General features: G+C 37.6%; 1 protein-coding gene across 4 annotated transcripts; it reads right to left on the bottom strand.

The window, feature by feature from the left end:
• Positions 1 to 158: 158 nt before the first annotated feature.
• On the bottom strand, positions 159 to 13,534 carry LOC121248965 (tRNA (guanine(37)-N1)-methyltransferase 2). 4 transcript variants are annotated; one of them, XM_041147596.1, is made up of 12 exons: positions 13,399 to 13,534; positions 5,787 to 5,944; positions 5,607 to 5,704; positions 4,085 to 4,189; positions 3,765 to 3,827; positions 3,560 to 3,633; positions 2,357 to 2,885; positions 2,166 to 2,270; positions 1,776 to 1,934; positions 1,356 to 1,462; positions 698 to 772; positions 159 to 595 (listed from the first exon to the last, which is right to left on the bottom strand). In XM_041147596.1, exons 2-12 carry the CDS (start codon positions 5,879 to 5,881, stop codon positions 506 to 508), a joined length of 1,500 nt encoding a protein of 499 aa, XP_041003530.1. In that variant the 5' UTR covers positions 5,882 to 5,944; positions 13,399 to 13,534; the 3' UTR covers positions 159 to 505. The 4 variants fall into 4 exon arrangements, with proteins under 4 accessions (XP_041003530.1, XP_041003532.1, XP_041003531.1 ...); XM_041147598.1 differs by having other exon boundaries at positions 3,572 to 3,633; XM_041147597.1 differs by lacking the exon at positions 13,399 to 13,534 and adding an exon at positions 6,717 to 6,819.
• Between the last annotated feature and the right edge of the window lie 5,335 nt (positions 13,535 to 18,869).

Here is an 18,869-nt window from a genome sequence, read left to right as displayed (position 1 = left end):
TAAACCCGTCTAATGAAGAGCTGGGATGCCATGGTGTATATACCCGTTAAGTTTAATACCCGTCTAATGGGTCAGACACGAACCCATTTGAGCCAACACAAATTGGTAGGCTAAGGGAAAACGCAAATCAAAAGACAATCATCCTGATAAAACAACAGTTTTAGAAGTTGGACAGAGCACCAGTCGAATCTTTGTTTATGTTGAGATAGATCGTAGTCAGACAATGTTGACTCAGGTTTTTGTTGATGTTCCGATTGACCATAAGACCCAACAAAAGGGAATGATACACTGTAGGGCTTAAAGAAGAAAGACACTTCAAATTGTTGATTTATCTCAATAATTCTCAACATTTTTGCCATCAACTAACTCAAAGTGACCCATAGAGGCCATCCCTATTTTCTGTTGGCAGTTTGTCTTTGGGTTCAAGGTCACTTAACCCATTGTACCCGCACCTAATACTGCGTCAAACCCAATCTTGAAGCCTTGGCAAAATATGAAGTGCTAATCACTCTCGATCAGCATTATGAATTACATTGTCAGTGGTATCTTCATTGAAGCATGCTTCTGGCAGCCTAAAACTCAAGCAAAACATTGCCTGCATATAGCAAGACAAAGTTAAGAAAACAGAAGGCCGCCAAGGCATGGCTATAACTATGGAGTAATATATAAAAAGAAAAGTGGTAATAATAGGCGATACCTTGTTTGGAGCCACATCCCTAACCCTATGAAATATTGGGTCTTGTATACGGGCATTCAAGGCAGATTCTGCCTCCTGCAAAATGGTTGGAAAAGCAGTTTCAATCACAATACAAAATGAGAATGCTACTTATCATACCCACACCAGACACCACCATGTGATTTGTCATTTTTATCATTCTATTTAAACATACATATATACACATCAATATGTGTATTTAAATAAAAAGGCAAAAATGACAAGTCATATGTTGGTGTGTGGTGTAGGGAATGATAAGTAGAATTTTTCAATTAGAAATGAATAAAAAGAACTTCCTACGCTGAACTGGAATAGTTAACAGTAAATCTACAATAAAACCGGCCGAATGGGGAGGCAAATGTGATCAGGGCAGTGCCCCTAGGGGCCCACCCCCACTACTTCGCAAAAATACCGTCTAATGATAATATAAAAAAAAAAATGAAAATTTTATTAATATGAATAGGCAAAACCCATGTACACAATAAGTATACAAAAGAACACCTAAATACATTCTAGGAACCATAAATTAAAAGCAGAAAATGATGATAAAAATATAACCAAGCTAAAGGACTTGCAGGAAACTAATCAGCATTGCAGATAGAAAAATGAACAAGGGAAAAACAGTGCAGAATGAACTTACCGAAACGATAATTTCTTGGGTTTCATTTGCCCGCATGAAGCAATAGCAATGAATCCATGGAAGAGGTCCCTTCCAATATTCCCTATGGAGTATGCCCCTAAATACATCTGAGGAAACTTATTCTGTCACTAAATCTTACTGGACAGGGAACAGAGACGCAAGCGAAAATGTGAACACGGAGAAACATATGACATGGCAATGTTTATCAAAGTGCTAACAATAGAAATAACAAAAACAAATCTTTATCTAACATTGTGAATGGCATTTATGATCTGGTCTTCCCAATTCTAAGAATGATAGTTACAATGTGACATGCCAAAAAAAATATACTAATTAAAGCACACAAATCAAAAGATGTTTACCCACAGAACAGATGATGAGATGATCCATTAAAAGACAATTCGTTCAAAAGCACGTTACCTAGAAATTGAAGAGCAGAAGCAGGTAAGTTCATTATCAAATGATCAACATGTTCCCAAGTCTTAGCATTTGATATCTCAGAGCCTCTCATCCTCTTATTTGTGCTTCGTTTTCTTTGACAAGCTTCAAAGGTATGAGTTCCATCAGCACCCCCATTCTCTGTGGAGGAAAATACGTAGGAAAATGTAGCTATTTCGACTGTCGATATAGAGACTAGTCACATTTTATTAAAGGGATTTTTCATTTCTTTGGGCAGGCAAAGGTAAATTGCACATGCATCTAGCTCCAACAGTGAAGATACTGACACAATGAGGAGGCACTTCACTGCATCAGAATTAGTTACAGCCCATAGCCTGATTGCAGTGCATATGTTACCTTCTTGACAATTACCTGAAGGCCTTTTAACTGCAGAAACAGATGTATCTGCTTTCCTACTTGAGCCTTGCGCACACTCCAGATCACTAGTAATAGTATCTGGTACGTACTTCACCTCAACTGCAGGAAACAGAAAAATTGGATGAAACCCTACATCAGCATGGCATGCCTACAACAAAATCAAAAATATGATTACACATTTATACCACCAGTTGGCTTCCCATTTTCCGACTTTGATTCCTCATTGGCATCCATCTCATATTTCTCACTACATTTCCTATTGAGGAAATCAGGATCCATTTTAATCTCACCATCTGGCACCGCCATCAATTGCATAATGAACTTTCTTGCATCCATGTTGTATGCACAAACAAGATCATCAACTTTGTTGATTTCTGCATTAATCTTCAGAAAACGAATGCTATCTGGATTCAGGTCATTTGCATACACTACGCATCCTTTCTGTGCTGCTGGAATAGCAAAGGGACCAACGCCAGCAAACATGTCACAAACGGTCTCCCCAGCTCGGAACTGAGAAACCAGCCGCATGTGTTCATGTTCCAATCTTGAATTCCAGTAGACCAAGCTGTAATCAAGCTTGAAAGTTGCCCTATATTGCTTCACTTCTGTAACCATATCATTTTGCCCCGCAAGAACTTCAAACTTTGGCACACGGAACTCATTTGTAATTGTACCAACTTTATTAACAACCGTTTTGATTCTTGGATAATTTTTCTGCAGATATTAAAAAATATTTAATATATAAAAAGTCAAAACCACGCATAGAAACTCATGGTAACAACTACATACATACATATATATATATATATATATAATGGTCTGTTCAACAGCAAAGAAGTGCCCAATATGAAGACTAGAAAGTAAAAATACTAATCTCTGTGAAGAGGAACAAAGATTGGCTCAAGGGCATAGCAACCCACATTAATGTTTCTAGGTCAGAGCATCCAGATAATCCCAGTATCAGGAGTAGCATTGTTGACAGGTCTAAGCAGCTGATGACCATACAAGTTTTTTGAACCCAGAAAGGAGCACTATTAATGAGAAGAACTCTTTGTGTGTTTGTGAGAGAGAGAGAGAGAGAGTAGTAATGTTAACAGAATCAGTAAAAATATTTAGATAAATGATTTGACTTAAGTTACAGCTTATCTTATGACATTGCAAAGCAGGTCAGTTAGACAATACCAGCCCCCCCCCCAAACACCAACCAATAAAAAATAAAGGAAGAATAACATTTAACAAACAAAAATTAAGCAATGCAGCATTGGAGTCAGAAAGGGTAAAGTATCCTCTGTGCTAAAACATGTATCACATTCATCCTGTTAGATGGCATTCCACATATATACAGAACAAAGGCTCAGTTAATGTAAAATCCAGAATCGAAAACATACATCATAGATAACCTTTGCAATAACATCCTTGTAGAGAAGTAATTCATCGTGTATATTCAGATGAGCAATGTGACCTGTATAAGCATGAAGATATGTTAATTCATCTTCAGTAAGAGATGCACAATCAGTAAGACAAACCAAGCAGTGCAAAGTAAGATTTCTGCTAAATCACATAGCAATCATAGAACACAAACTAGATACTCAACTATCGTTTCAAAAGATGAAGGAACCTCCACTCCAGGAGGTAGAATCTGCTTCAATACATGATCTATAATCAAAAGAACCATTCAGAAAGTAGTCCATTAGTCACAGAGTAAAATATTGGAAAGCAAATAGATATCATTATTACGTCGACATCGAAAAGTTCAATATACAGTCCTTGGCACTTAAACCTCCATAGATCGGGTGTGTTATAAATGAAGACAGAACACAGGCAGAGCCTAAATCTGGATATTTGGGGGTTCTTATAAAGACAAAACAACTAATACTGGCTTGGCTGTATAATATGCAAAGAAGCCAACTAACCTGTACTCCAATATGAATATCCAAGTGTCAGTGAATAGGGAACTACTTCAATCTTGCATAAAACTTTCAGTTCACCAAGTTTTTCTTCTGGAATATCAGATAAATCTGCCCAAAGTAAAAAGTTCGCAAATAATGAGAGATATGCACAGCAAGTAAACGACACAGCCTAAAAACACAAATGACTAAATCCCAGAGCAAACATAAATTCATAAACCAAGATTTAGTCTCCTCTTAGTACAATCAAGAAACTAAAAAATCCTTTAAAAAATGCAACAAATGTAAGTACCAATAATTGGAAACCCAATTGAAGAACTAAGAAAATGCAGCTCAATCACAAAGGGAACCAGTCAATCTTCATAACAGCTCACGCCATGTCCAATGTGTAAGTGCATGTTTGGGATTGCGGTGGGTACTATAGCTTTCAGCTTTAGGGCTTTTAGTTGTAGAGCTTAAGTAATAAGCTCTATTATTAAAAAGCTATTTACTGTTTGGTAACTATATGTCTAAAGCACTTTCAAACCTGTTACATTTGTTTGAAAACAATATAAAAAAGTGTTTTTTGAGGTAGAAATGACATAAAAGGCCTTTTGACTTTTTAAAGATTATGACCATATTCTTGATAGAAATCAAATTTTATAATCAAATGACAATGAAAATAGTCTAATAGGATTTTCAGTAAGTATAATGAAAAAAAATCCCTTCAATGATGCATAAGTGAAATAGCAATACAATTACACTCAATATTCATAGGGCAAAGCTGTAATTATTTGAAAGTTGTATGGGTATTTTCGCCCATTGACAATTGTCTTTAAAATTCGAACTACGTTCCGCATTATTCGGAAAAGTACGTTTGAGGAAAAGCATTAAAATGATCAAAATGATGTTTTTCCTAAATCGTACTTTTTAGGGTTTTTAGATTAAAAAATACCATAACATATAACAACTAGACAACCTAATTTTATCATTAAAGAGCTTTGGACGCTATTTAAGCACTTTTTACGACCCCTAATGCAACCCCAAGTGTCTGGCCTGGTAGCCTTGGACCTCATCTAAAACAAATATGTATGAGATCTTTGTATCTTACACTTAGTGCCACAAGGATCCACCATATGATATAGGGAGACTGCTAAAACAACCAATAAAGCTCAGTACGCACTATGCCAATTACGCAATTGAGATCCTCCCGAATTCCTGCCAGAATTTTATGGTTTGGTTCAATTCGGAAAGAGAGGGACACAAATGCTCATTCGTGGTCCATACAGCCCAAAAATTCCAAACACTCAACATTAATTGGATCATCTAATTTGGTCTGGCAATTGGAAAGGATATCTTTTCATAATTACATTTAATGTACAAAGAAACCTCAACATCCTGATCTTTGTAACTTCACAACACAACAGTCTAAAATATTTGAGTTTTAGTTGCTCTTTTATTTTCAATAAGGGGACCATTATATCCATTTTCTGCAAAATACCAGAACAAATAATTCATCTAAATAAATTTTACTATTTCTTATTCATACCAGGATTCTGAACTCTTTCAGATAAAATCATGTAACGGTTTTTCTCACATGTTGGATCTTCAGTGATAGGCTTAATGCGAGCCTTGTCAAGTAAATACCTGCAAATAAACATCCAGGTCTTTAAAGAAATAAAATCAAAACTAGAAGATGAACAGAAAAAATAAACAATATCTCACCCACCCGTTTAAAATTCGAGTGCCAACCTTGCAAAACTCGCGAGGAACTCGAAGTGCCCACAGTTTTAGATGCACATCAAACTTGCTTTCATCCAACATTTCTTTATCTCACAGAGTATTGTTTAATTCACCAGTGAGTGAGCACTCAATTAAAACCCGAACCTACGATTTTTTAAACAGAGAAAGCGAAATGGGAACATCAAGAGAAAGAGCATGATAAACCCTCAATACCTAGGGCTCAAATTTAGAGCTAGAGATTTAGGAACGAAAATTAATCAAATATGTCGTAATGTAATCCTGGATAAACCCAGCATCCATCTATTGCAGCAGACAAGAAAGCAATGACTAGGGTTTATGCAAAAACAATGGCGGATCCAGGAGGGGTTTGTTTGGTACGACGTCGTTTGGTATTGGGCTGAACACAGACAGATTGGATTGGATTTTGGGGTTAAAAATCTGATCCAAAGCCCAATATCAAAGGTTTCCGATTCAATTAAAGTCGATATAAAAGATGAAAAGGATAATATTATGCCGGGTAGCATCCCTCCCGCCCCCGGTGTCACAACCCGTACCCAGAGGGTTAGGGAGCGAGTTCCTTTTACCTAAAATCAAGTTTCCAACAATACAAGAAGAGACTCCAAATGGTGACGGCGAGGCCCTATATCATGTAAAACTCATTTATTAAAAAATATGCATTCCTCCATAGAGACATCCATGAACTCTATTAACATATAAAATAAAAGAAAACTCCACAAAGTCTCAAATAACGTAGCAGCATTATCTCATAATACTATTAAAAAAGAAAAGTAATTAATTTCCCGAATAAAAATCCTCCAATAGTCTCTTGTACTATTTGACACTTATTCCAATCTGTTAATGCACTTGTACCTCTTGTCACTAAAGTGAGTGCACTAAAAAAAGAGATCATATTTACCCCGTGGGAGGGTTGTACATTATGAAAATAGCCAATCAGAACATAAATCACTTTGTCACCGAGATAATTGCATCCAAAACAGAGGCTATGTTTACTCCCATGGTGTAACATCCAAACCCCAAAAGTGTGATTTTATTTTTATTTTATTTGACAACTAATCAGATTAAAAGGGTTTGTATTTCATTAGGAAGATCCTTATTGACATAGTTATCCCTTGGTTTCCAGTTTGAATGGATTCCTAGTTTGAAACCAACTCTAACTCAAACACTAAAAAAAAAAAATCCCTCTCAATAGGTATATCCTCATAGGAATAGGTTCCTAAATTCTAGACAACTTCAAACTATAACCTAGTCTCCTAATCACACTCACGTACTTCCTTCCCCCAATCTATAAAAACTCACCCGAGACCTTTTAGAAATAAAACCCAAGAAATACCCGGAGGAAAAACTCACTCCCGGATAGCCTAGTTTTTACCCAACCACCACCGATTAGCCCAGGACATTGGAGCACCACACACGGTGCCAGAAACTGCCAGCCATCCTAGTCTCGTTGCACCCACTCCATCAGGTAAGCCACTGCTGTTGCACTCATCCTCCCTCCCTCTATTTCCGTCGGCCTGACAGATTCTCTCTCTCTCTCTCTCTCTCTCTCTCCCCTTCTGTCGGTGTCGCACCACCATAGGGACCCGCCAGTTGCGTTGCCGGTCACTCCCAGCCACCTAGAATCACCGTCATACTCAGCCCTCTCTCGGTGAGCATCGCACAGCCTCCTCTCCCGTAAGCCTGTTTTCTCTCTTTATTTCTTTTGTTTCAATTTTTCCAAAATACCCTTTCTACTAGGTTGAGTTTTATTGGGGCTGGGCTTAGTTGTAACTTGACTGGTTTTTAAATCTGGTGGGCTTGATTTATTTCAGAAACTATAGTACTAGGTTAAGTGGGTTGATTTCATGCGGGCTTGAGGTCTAAATTGGGCCGATTGTGTTTACAGAAACTGTTTTAGTGATATTAAGTGGGTTGTTCTCTCTAATTGGGGTTGGGCTAATAATTAAGTAGGCCAAAGTTTTTTAATTGAATAAATATATTAGTCATAGACTTATTTTTATAGATAAGTATTTAAGGGATTTTAAAGCATAATTTTAAAGTATCTTTTTTAAACTATTTTTGAGTCTATTATTTAGTTAATATTCCAATTGACTTTTAACTAGATTTTTTTATAAAATTATTAAGTTATATTTTTTAAATAGAAGTTAAGGAATATGTTATGTGTGGCGCCCACGACTCCCATGTAAGGAGACACGGGAATCTAGACACTGGGATGATGATAACAGGGTCACACATCCCAACGTTAGTGCCAAGTGTGTGTACATGCAACAGTATACAAAAATAATGCAGAAGATAATTAATACAATTAAGTACTAGAATTGTTAATACAATTTAAAGAATCAGTAAAAAGGTTTAAAAATTATACAGTCATTCAAAAATAAATATTTTACAAGTCTCAAACCGAGACGAGTGATCCCAGATCACTCCTCGGGCGGAGCCAAATCCACAGGCTCACCCTCAGCCTCATCTGCATCGAAATCTGCGTTATCAAAAAATAGTACCGCAGGTAAGTATAAACCAAACAACTCTTGGGATAAAAACATATTAATGTAACCAATATGCATTCATATGACAAAATACACTTAGCCATAAAATACCATTTTTTCCAGAAAAATGATTATTTCCAACACACGCCAAAAATCTCATTTTGGCCTAAAAACATAGTCTGTCATTTTCCCAGAAAATGATTCACACCAAAACAAACCATTTATCGGACACTGTAGGCGGGAATCGCAGGCGGGACTCTACCACCGTCCCTGCTTACCACCATCCCTACCGCGTGCACCGTAGGCGGGAATCACAGGCGGGACACAACGACTATCCCTGCTTACCACCATCCCTATCGCGTGCACCGTAGGCGGGAATCACAGGCTGGACTCTACCATCATCCCTGCTTACCACCATCCCTGCTTATCACCATCCCTACAGTTCCTTTCCACAAAATGAATATTTATTACACATAATGAATACTAATCAGAGCACTGTAGATGGGAATCACAGGCGGGACTATACCACCATCCCTACCGCGTGCACCGTAGGCGGGAATCACAGGCGGGACACAACCACCATCCCTACTTACCACCATCCCTACAGTCTCTTTTCCTTTTTCTCAAACCAGTCAATCCAGTCGTTTCAAACACACTCAAATCATTTCACATGAAAATCTAATTTTCAGATAAACACATGAACATGTATGCAATCATGTGAAAACTTAGTTTTCATTTACAAACATGAACATGCATGCAAATAGCCATATACATGAAACAACACCACAACAACCAACAATTCACAATACCAACCAAACACACAACTCCGTCCATAATCCATCCGACCCCCGAACTCCTCGGACTCAGTCCGGCATGTCCAACCAGATCACAATAATATGTGTTAGTGCAAAAATACATTTAAATCACGAAAGTTCTTTGGAAAAATACTTACAACGCTATATTATAATTTTCGAAGGATCACGAAGCTGCAAGAAGTGGCGGCTCAGCAACATAACAGTGTAAAATACACTGTGGCCGCGGGTCTCAAAAATCCACTTTTCAACGGAGACAAACTAAGATCCAAAATTGATAGGGTAGGGCCTAGAGAGGTCGGTGAAGCCAATGGTGGTGGTGGTTTGCTATGGGTGGCGGCGCAAAGGGTGGTTTTAAGGCCAAAAAGTTGAAATCGGAGATGGGCTTGGTTGTGCTTCACCGGTGACGGATCGGAGCTGGAGTTGGATCCATTGGGTTGCTAGAAGGTCGAGGATGAAGTGGTGAAGAGATAGTGGTCGGAGGTGGCGCGACGGCGGCACTGGAGCTCAAAATGCGCCGCGTCTTGGAGTGGTGCGTGGAGGCTAACGGCGGCGATGGAGGAGCTGGAAATGGAGGGGGGTGGTCGCCGGCCGGTGGGGAAGCTGATGGGAGGGGCGGTGTCGCGCGGGAGGGGAGGAAAACTGGGGAAAGAAAAAGAAAAAAAAAAAGAAAGGAAAGAAAAGAAAAAGGGAAAAAGAAAAATGGAGGGAAAGAAATGAGGTACAATCCTCACATCTTGGGTCACATAAATGATCCAACGGAAAAGATTTTAAAACCGCAAGTCAATTAAAATAATTTAAACGTATTGATACAAGGCAAATAAAATAATTAAATCCAACACTCAATTAATTTAAAAGAAGAACAATTTAAATGCATAACAATAATGAATATTAAGGAAACATCGCAAATTAATTTTTTCACAATTTAAAGATCATAAAATAAAACATCTAAAAATAACCGATATATTTAAAACAGGAGAATAAATTTTTGAATTAATAAAAATAATCCTTCAGTGAAAATACACTAAAATACGGGGTGTTACATTATGAGTTTTGAATAATATTATTGTATATGATTTTAAATATTTAGAATGCTTCGACACATCTTTCTAGAAAGGTTAGTGACGATTAGTGTCTTGTATAGGTCGCGAGCTACGACGAGAGATTGTGGAAGCAACTCTAAGAGGTAAATAGTATGATCATATAAATGCATGCATACTGTGAATATTATTGTTATGTATGAAAATAGATGTGCTTATAATGGTTAACTATGCTACGCTAAGAGGTAAGTCAATGTTAGATTCCTTTTACGATCTTTGATGAAATATGAGATTATGCTTGAATGAATAAATTTGTTGTTCGATTGATTGAATGTTACTAAAATCATATGAAAGCCATGAGATGTTCATGTAGTAATTCAAGTCAAGTATGTCATGTAATGGAATAGTCAGATTATGCAAGCCATGTCCATGTAATACTTAGATTATGTATGCCATGTTCATATAGTACTTAGATCAGTATGCCATGTTCATGTAATACTTAGATCATGTATGCTATGGAATGTCATAAAACGTTCAGAGCATGTTTTGTAATGTCATGTTATGCTATGCCATGTATAAGAAAATGCCATGTTATGCTATACCATGTACAAGAATATGCCATGTGCAAGAATATGCCATGTTATGCTATGCCATGTACAAGAATATATCATGTTAGATATGTTCATGAAGCCTAATAAATTCTCATGCATTTAGAGAGATAAGAAATGTTACGGTGCCACAGACTCAAGCGTGGTTAACCACAAGTTAAGTGAAACACGGACCCAAGCGTGTTTCACTCCATGTTATGTAAGTTAGGTGAAATACGGACCCAAGCGTGTTTCACTCCATGTTATGCAATTTAAGTGAAACACGGACTCAAGCGTGTTTCACTCCATATTATGCAAGTTAGGTAAAACACAGACTCAAGGTGTTTCACTCTATCTTATGCAAGTTAGGTGAAACACGGACTCAAGTGTGTTTCACTCCATGTAACGCCAGTTAAGTGATAAGTGAAACACAGACTCAAGCGTGTTTCACTCCATGTTAAGACAAGATAAACAAGATATTATACATTCACGTTACATGTTGCCATGATTATATATGCTTCCGCTCATGTTAATGATGGATACGTATGCTATATAAATCTGTGATGATATATGTATGTAAAGTCTTTCCGAAAGTCATGTTACGTGTATGATTGTAAATCTATGAAGCTGTATGTATGTTATGAAGAGTCTTAAGAAATTAAGTCCATGTTAGGCCAAATTATATTTTTACAGTGTGATGTGCTACTTACTGGGTATTCGACTCATTTTTATTTGTATTCTTGTTTTCTTCCATGTTTAATTCTCACAGATGGTGATTATGGTGACACAGAGCTGGATAGCCACGAATAGATTTCTTTTATGTCATTCATAGGATTAGTTTATGTTATTTTATTTTACGTTCAGTTTTCAAAACAATCATGTTCAATTCGATTTTAATATTTTGATGCTTTTCAATAAATGAGGTATTTCAGGAAATGAATCTCTTTACTGAGCATTATGTTATGATTGCTAGTAATATCTCTATTCTACAAGAATAGGGTGTTACACATGGCAAGGTTGTGCATTCTACGGAGAGCCAAGCAAAACATAAATCAATCACTCACCAAAGTGATTGCACTCAAAACAGATGTCATGTTTATCATATGGCAGGGTTGTGCATTTTGCAGATAGCCAAGCAAAATATACATCACTTTGTCACCAAAGTGATTACACTCAAAACAGAGGTCATGTTTACCCCATGGTAGGGTTGTGCATTCTGCAAATAGCCAAGCAGAACATACATCACTTTGTTACTAAAGTGATTGCACCCAAAACAGAGGTCATGCTTACCCCGTGCCAGGGTTGTGTATTCTACTAGTTACCCCTATGACAGGGTTATTCATTCTATTGTTTACCCCCGTGGCAGGATTGTGCATTTTGCGGATAGCCAAGCTGAAAATAAAAGTGATTGCACTCAAAACAAATGCCATTTTACACTCGTTGTGAGGTCAGAATAGATGCCACATTCTACACCCATGGCAAGGTTTAGAGGTGTAACGGGTCTGGTTTGGTCCTTAAAAACATATTACACACCGGTTACCCCTTTAAATCTACTGGTTTGGTCCGATATTCCGGTTTTAATAAAATGCAAATTTGTAAAAAAAAAAAAAATTGTTCATTAAAAAAAAAGCTCCTATAAAAAAATTTGTTTTATACTTTTATTCCAAAATCCGATCAGTAAAAAAAACTCAAAAGATTGATGTTTAAAAGAACTCAGAAGATTGCAATATAAATGACAAGAAAAGAATTACAAGATAAATGCATGACTAGTACAAAAAGTCAAATCTTATATATCATATGTTGTCTAAACATACATACATACATACATATATATATATATAAGCAAGCTGCAGGTTTTAATTGTTAGGGGAACATATGTTAGCTTATCCTGATAAATAGAAATGAATAGATCCTCTCTGTGCAATAAAACATGTTAGCTAGATCCTCTCTATGAATTTGTTTGAAGACCAAGACTTGTTGATACTGTTGAGCGCCTAAGTTGTGTATGGAAATGGATGGAGAGAATGGAATGAGTGTTATGTTGTAATCTGCACTGTACATAGATCTTCTCTCTATTAGTAAACTAAATCCAACATTCATGTTTATGGTTTAACATTTGCTACTTGAACCTTAGAACTTGTAGAAATTAATTCCTAGCAACCTCAAAATGTTGTGCATTGCTACTAACATATTATAAGTAAAAAGAATAATATTTATATAATTATTTTACAACTTAATGTGATACATTCATTTCATTAAAAACATTAAAATTCAAATTTATTTAAATTCAAATTTTACATAACTACCCTCCATTTGGTACGGGGTTGTAAAAAGAGTTATAGCAAAATAACTTACCTCTATAACTAAATATAGGCAGCCTGCAATCTAAAAATTTGAAAGGCTACCATGCAAACTACATCGGATTAACACAAACATTTATAAAAAGTTGCATCCAAGTTCATGAAAAACAACTAACACTTACGCGCGCGCATGCGCACGCGCACACACACACATATATACATACATACATATACATATATTACAGATCACTAGCTATATATAAAGTCTGATTATGATTCATACCATATTTCAAAGTAATTTCATATAACTTAAATAAGTGAAATGAAAAAAAAAAAAGTAAGTGTGAAAAATTACTGTTGAAGACAGAGAGACGTGAGAGAGTGGCTGCTGGCTGCGTGAGAGATGGGAGGGCTGCATGAGAGTGAGATGGTGAGAGACAAAGCGGGTAGCGCAGCTTTGAGAGAGGGGCCGAGAGGCAATGTGTGTGATGGGAACGGCTTGAGAGGTGAGGCCGTGAGGGGAGGTGCAACGGCGAGAGAGCGGGTTTATGTTTCTGAAAGGGCGACGGCGAGATGTGCACAATGCAGTGGTGTGGGCCGTGGCCGCGTGAGAGGACAGGGAGGCTGTGAGGCAGGATGAGAGAGTGAGGAAGAGAAGCGCGGGTCTTAGATTGGGAATTTGGGATATTGGAGAGGCACCGGCACCGTTTCCTAATACAATAATGTATTTATCAAAATTATTACTAATAGTCTAATACTATAGTGGTAATATACTATATTCTAATATATTAAATACTAGTATTAATATTAGACTATTAGTATAGCTATATATTAGTATTAGTTATAGTGATTTAGTATAACTATACTAGTATAAATATAACTAGTCTATATTAGACTATTAGTATTAGAATAACTATATATTAGTATTTATTATAGCTATTTAATATATTAGAATAATTGTATATTAGTATTTATTATAGTGAGTTTAATTTATTATAACTACATTATTGATAGACTATAGTGATAGTATTAGTATGCAAATACTAAATTACTAATAGTATTAATATTACTATATCATTATTTCATATGTAATTATTTAGCATAGTGATTTATATACTAATTTATATATAGACTTAAAGTATATTACTAATAGTAATATAGTATTAGACTATTAGCATTAGGCCATAAAATGTAAATTAGTAATATATATTAGTATTACTAATTTACTAATGTATTATCTACTTATCAAAAAGAATATATTAAGAATTTATTAGGTCATAAAAATTTGGTAATGATATTTGAGTGATTTTCTTTTTTTTTTTTGGTAAATAATATTTTAATAATCTTATTTACAACTTTGGTATATTATAAATATCAAATATTTTGATATTTAGGATTTGTTTTTCAATTTTAAACTGATTTTAAGTGATAAAAAAATATTGATGTGATTTATAAATTTTAGTTTAAAGTTTTACAATTTCAGTTTATTTTTAAATTAATTTATGATAAAATGTTATTAATATATATATTTTATGTTTAAAGCATATGATCAATTAAATTTTTATTTTATAAACTATAATAATATTATCTTATATATAATTATAATTTATATTATTATATATAATATTTAAAAAATAATTTAAAATACATATTAAATGGAACCAGTCCGGTCCAGGCCTGAAAAGCCTAGAATCGGAACTGGACCGGTTCTGACTGGTTTTCCCATTACGAAAACCGATCTGGACCGGTTCGAGCCGGTCCGGACCCATTTTTTGAGTTTTTTTTTTATACCCTAGCGAGGTCAAAAGAGAGGCCACTTTCTATACATGTGGCAAGGCCAAAATAGACGCCACTATATTAACTTGTGGCAGGGCCCATAACAACGCAGAACAAAATCTTATGGCTCAAGGTTTTCAAATACAATGCAATAACATAATTGAACAAATAATATCATATAATCAGATAAAAATTATTTTAGATTTCATGTTCACATTTTATGCAATAAAGAAACAAAGTGTAAAAATTTGCTCATGTCTACACTAGTATGATAAAATGTCACATTTTCATATTCAAGTACATAGACTAGTATAGAAAATAATCGAGATTGTTTTCTTAACAAAATATACAAGTTTTCATAAAATCGACATCAGTAAGTTTTTGGCAAAGTTTAGTAGTATACAATCTAAGCCTTGATCCCGAACACAAGTAGTATCACAACCTAATTCAAAAATATTGCTAGCATATTAATAATTCATACCAAAACAAAAACCTACCTAACTAACAAATTTCTATAACCCGAACCATACGTCAATAAGAACAAAAATCCATAAGCCCATAAACAAATAGTCCACCATGGTGCCTCGGGTTTATCATGACCCACACACAACGTTTGAAAACACTACTCCACCAATAGGTTAGCCCAAACTCCTTGGAATTCGCTTAACCTTAACAGAAACACACAACACCATTTACAACCATACTCCCTGCACATTAGAACACCAACTCATATTTTTACATTCATTCACTCCTCCGACCATGACATTATGTATGGAACCCTCCAAATGTCAACCAATTATGAAGTCAATAAACTAAAAATCCCAACATACAAAACAAGGGCAACACAAACTTCCAGTGGGCACAAATACAAGAGCCACAAATCTCAGAGTGGTAGTCGCTCAGATTTGAGGGCGCGACGACAATGTCTAGAGACATTCCTGATGCTCTGTAACATTGAAAAGTAACATTAAAATCAAGTTCGAGATGGTGAGGAAACACATAGCAGGAGAACGAAATCGGACGAAGAGAAAAACGAGCCGGAAGAGAAAGTGATCAAGGCAGACGAGAGGGAAAAAGATAACGAGACATACCTTGGCGGCATGGGGTGGCACGATGGCTCAGGTGGCCTTTGTTGGTCACTACAGCCAGCCTAATTGAGGCACAGTGAGATGCCAATAGAGAGTTATGAGAGAGTGGGAGAGAAATAGAGAGAGATGGGCGATGAGCTTACCAGTGTTGAAAAATCAGGAGGGGAAGCGGCGGCTCTAACGTCCCACGAAAACAAAAATGCAGAAGGGAGAGCGAGAGAGAGAACGCGAGATTGGGAGCTAAGGGAAAGGGAAATGTAGGGGAAAACCCTTTTTGTCCAAAAGGTTCGATTCGCACCCCTTCTCTTTTATTCTCTTATATCACAACGGGTCGGGCCTCCTTTTCTTGGGATTGGGTTGAATCTTTTCTTGGGATCGCCAAAAGTTATATCTCTCATGCCTGCCTTACAGACTCGGGGTGGGCAGTGGGGGCCTGCCCTTCCCTACCCTGCCCCTGTAAGGCAGTCTCGCACTACTTTACAATGGGGGTAGTCAGCATGGGCTACCCGCACCGCCCATGTTGGGCCGGAGGCCCTCGACTCACATGGGAGATCCCAAGTGGGGATGGGGGCTGGGCTGACCCCAGCGAGGCCCCACCCCATCCCCCGCTCTGCACCATTCCCTTATAATATAAAAAATAATATTTTTATTATTTATATAACTATATTGTATATAGATATATACAATTTGTTTAAAACTTGAAGTTGAATTCAAGTTAATGAATTGTCTTGACCTCCTGTATAAAAGTTTGCCAAAGAGATTAAGACAATCCAAACTAAAATTCTAATGAGTTTATATTTTTTTTAATGTATAAATTTTAATTATATTATAATTTGAATATAAAAAAAATATTATAGACCCAATGAGTAATTGAGTTGAGCGGGGAGCGGGGCAGGGTGTGGGATGGGGGTACGGGTAGCACCCCTATTAGAGAGATCCTATCCGTCTTGATCATACAACCAAATCAATGGAGGGCAACAACCGGTTGCTCCTCTGTTTCTAAACCATTGACAACTAAAATCAAAACAAAAACAGATTTAAACTGTAAGGGGGTTTTCCACCCTATCAGTTATGTTAACTTATTTATTTTTTCCAACGGTACATTAGACGTCTTCTTAGGGGGACTAAAGGAGCGGGCTTAGCCTAGGGAATCCAACCCCTCCCCCCGGCGTGGAGAATAGGCTTAGTCCTTCGACAGCCCGACATTACGTCATCTCTAAGGATAGAACACCAAACAAGTAGTGCCTCAAAATCCTCGTCGAACTCCTCCTCTACCAAATGGAAAGCCAGAGCGAGACAACTCATCGACTACACTACGAATCACACCCTTGAGGAAACCAAAGAGAATGGCTTAGCCTAAGGCATCTCGTCCTCTCTCCCTAGGGAATGTCGGCCTGTTCTCTCCACTACCCAAATTTATAATTCTAATAACAGGCAAAGATCACTTGTTGTTGTTCATCACACAAGTGGCATCACCCTAAGAAGAGAGAAAAACATATACGAGAAACTTCATTAATATTATAGCAAAGTATATTACAAACAGAAGAAAAAGAAATACATCGATACAGGATGATGAATGTTCAGCTGGCGGGGTTTGTCTAAGAGTGCACTTAGGATGAGCTCTTTCCCTATCAAGGAGCCATGCTTCAGCGCTGCTAGATCCAGAGGGACTTCTTGCACTTTCAGTGCCTTCAGATTGTTTTGGGGATTCAAGAGCACATGATCTCTCATTCTCTCCTTAAAGTAGTCGTAGTTCCAGGCATCATCGCGAGCCAAGCAGATGTGCGAAAACTCCTCGCACAGCTGAGGAAGAGAGGATTCAACGCTGTCAAGGCGAGAGCGCAAGTCCAAGATAGTGGCCTCATGGGCGGCTGTCGCATGATCGGCCTCGGTTTTCTCAAACTCCAAGGCCTTCACTCTCTGTTCTTTAGGCTTGAGAGAATCCCTCTTTCTCTGCAGAGACTTGGAGGCCCCCTCGAACCTCCCTTCCAACCACTTGTTCAGCCAGAAGTTGGAATTGTAATGTTTTTGCAACTTCACTCTCAAGGGCCTTGGAAAAAACATTGTCCAGGTGAGCTTTCACCCAAACGTGAACGAACTCGATCCGACTCACTTCCTTTAGAGTAGCTGAGGGTAGGGAGCTCTTTTCATTGCCCACGACTCCTTAGATGGCGCGAACGGGGTAGTCACGCTGATTGGACTACTTGACATCGAACTCTCATACCCTATCGGACAAGAAAAAAAGCGTCAGGTCCCTTCACCCTATTGTACTGTAGCTCCAAATGAGTCAATGCTTGAATAGATCTGAAACTGCAAGTGTTGCCACTCAGCTTCAAAATATTATGGGTGATGAAGAATTCATGTGCGGTGAGGTCAAGGTACTCGGAACCTGCCTTCTCTAGTGCTCGCCACCAGCTGACGCAACACGATACCAAAATCCTCCACGCATTTGGATGGAGTTGGGTGGGTGCCAAGTGCAGGTAGTCCAGCACATCACAAATTGAACGACAAAAAGGTAGCCTAAGGCCGCTGGAGAACATGCTAGGGTACATGGCCACCTTCGACGCATACCATTCAGAGTCCACGACGCCTTCATTAGGAGATGACACCTCAAACTCTACAATGCCTGACACGTTGTAAGTTGACTTTAGCGACTCCAACTCACCAGGAGTCACGACTGACCACCACGAGAACCCATCAAATCTCTGTGACTCGGTGCAACCTCAGAGGGGTCTAGGCGCCCAGGAACATGCGAGGACTTGGCCAGCTTAGGGGTTTTGAGGGCAGGACGGGAAGAATTCTTGGGAGTTATGTGAATATGGAAATGAAAAATATGATGCACATAGAAGGAGATTTGAAGAGAAAAAGAGTAAGCACGAATAATTCTGAGAAATGAGGAGAAGACAAAATGGGCTCCAACATCGAAAGGAGGGGGCTTAAATAGACCCCATCGACAGTTGGC

The sequence above is a fragment of the Juglans microcarpa x Juglans regia genome, chromosome 2D, assembly GCF_004785595.1.
Source record: "Juglans microcarpa x Juglans regia isolate MS1-56 chromosome 2D, Jm3101_v1.0, whole genome shotgun sequence".
Classification (NCBI taxonomy): domain Eukaryota; kingdom Viridiplantae; phylum Streptophyta; class Magnoliopsida; order Fagales; family Juglandaceae; genus Juglans; species Juglans microcarpa x Juglans regia.
Note: the sequence above shows the minus strand (reverse complement) of the source record. Positions and strands in the feature narration are given on the sequence as shown.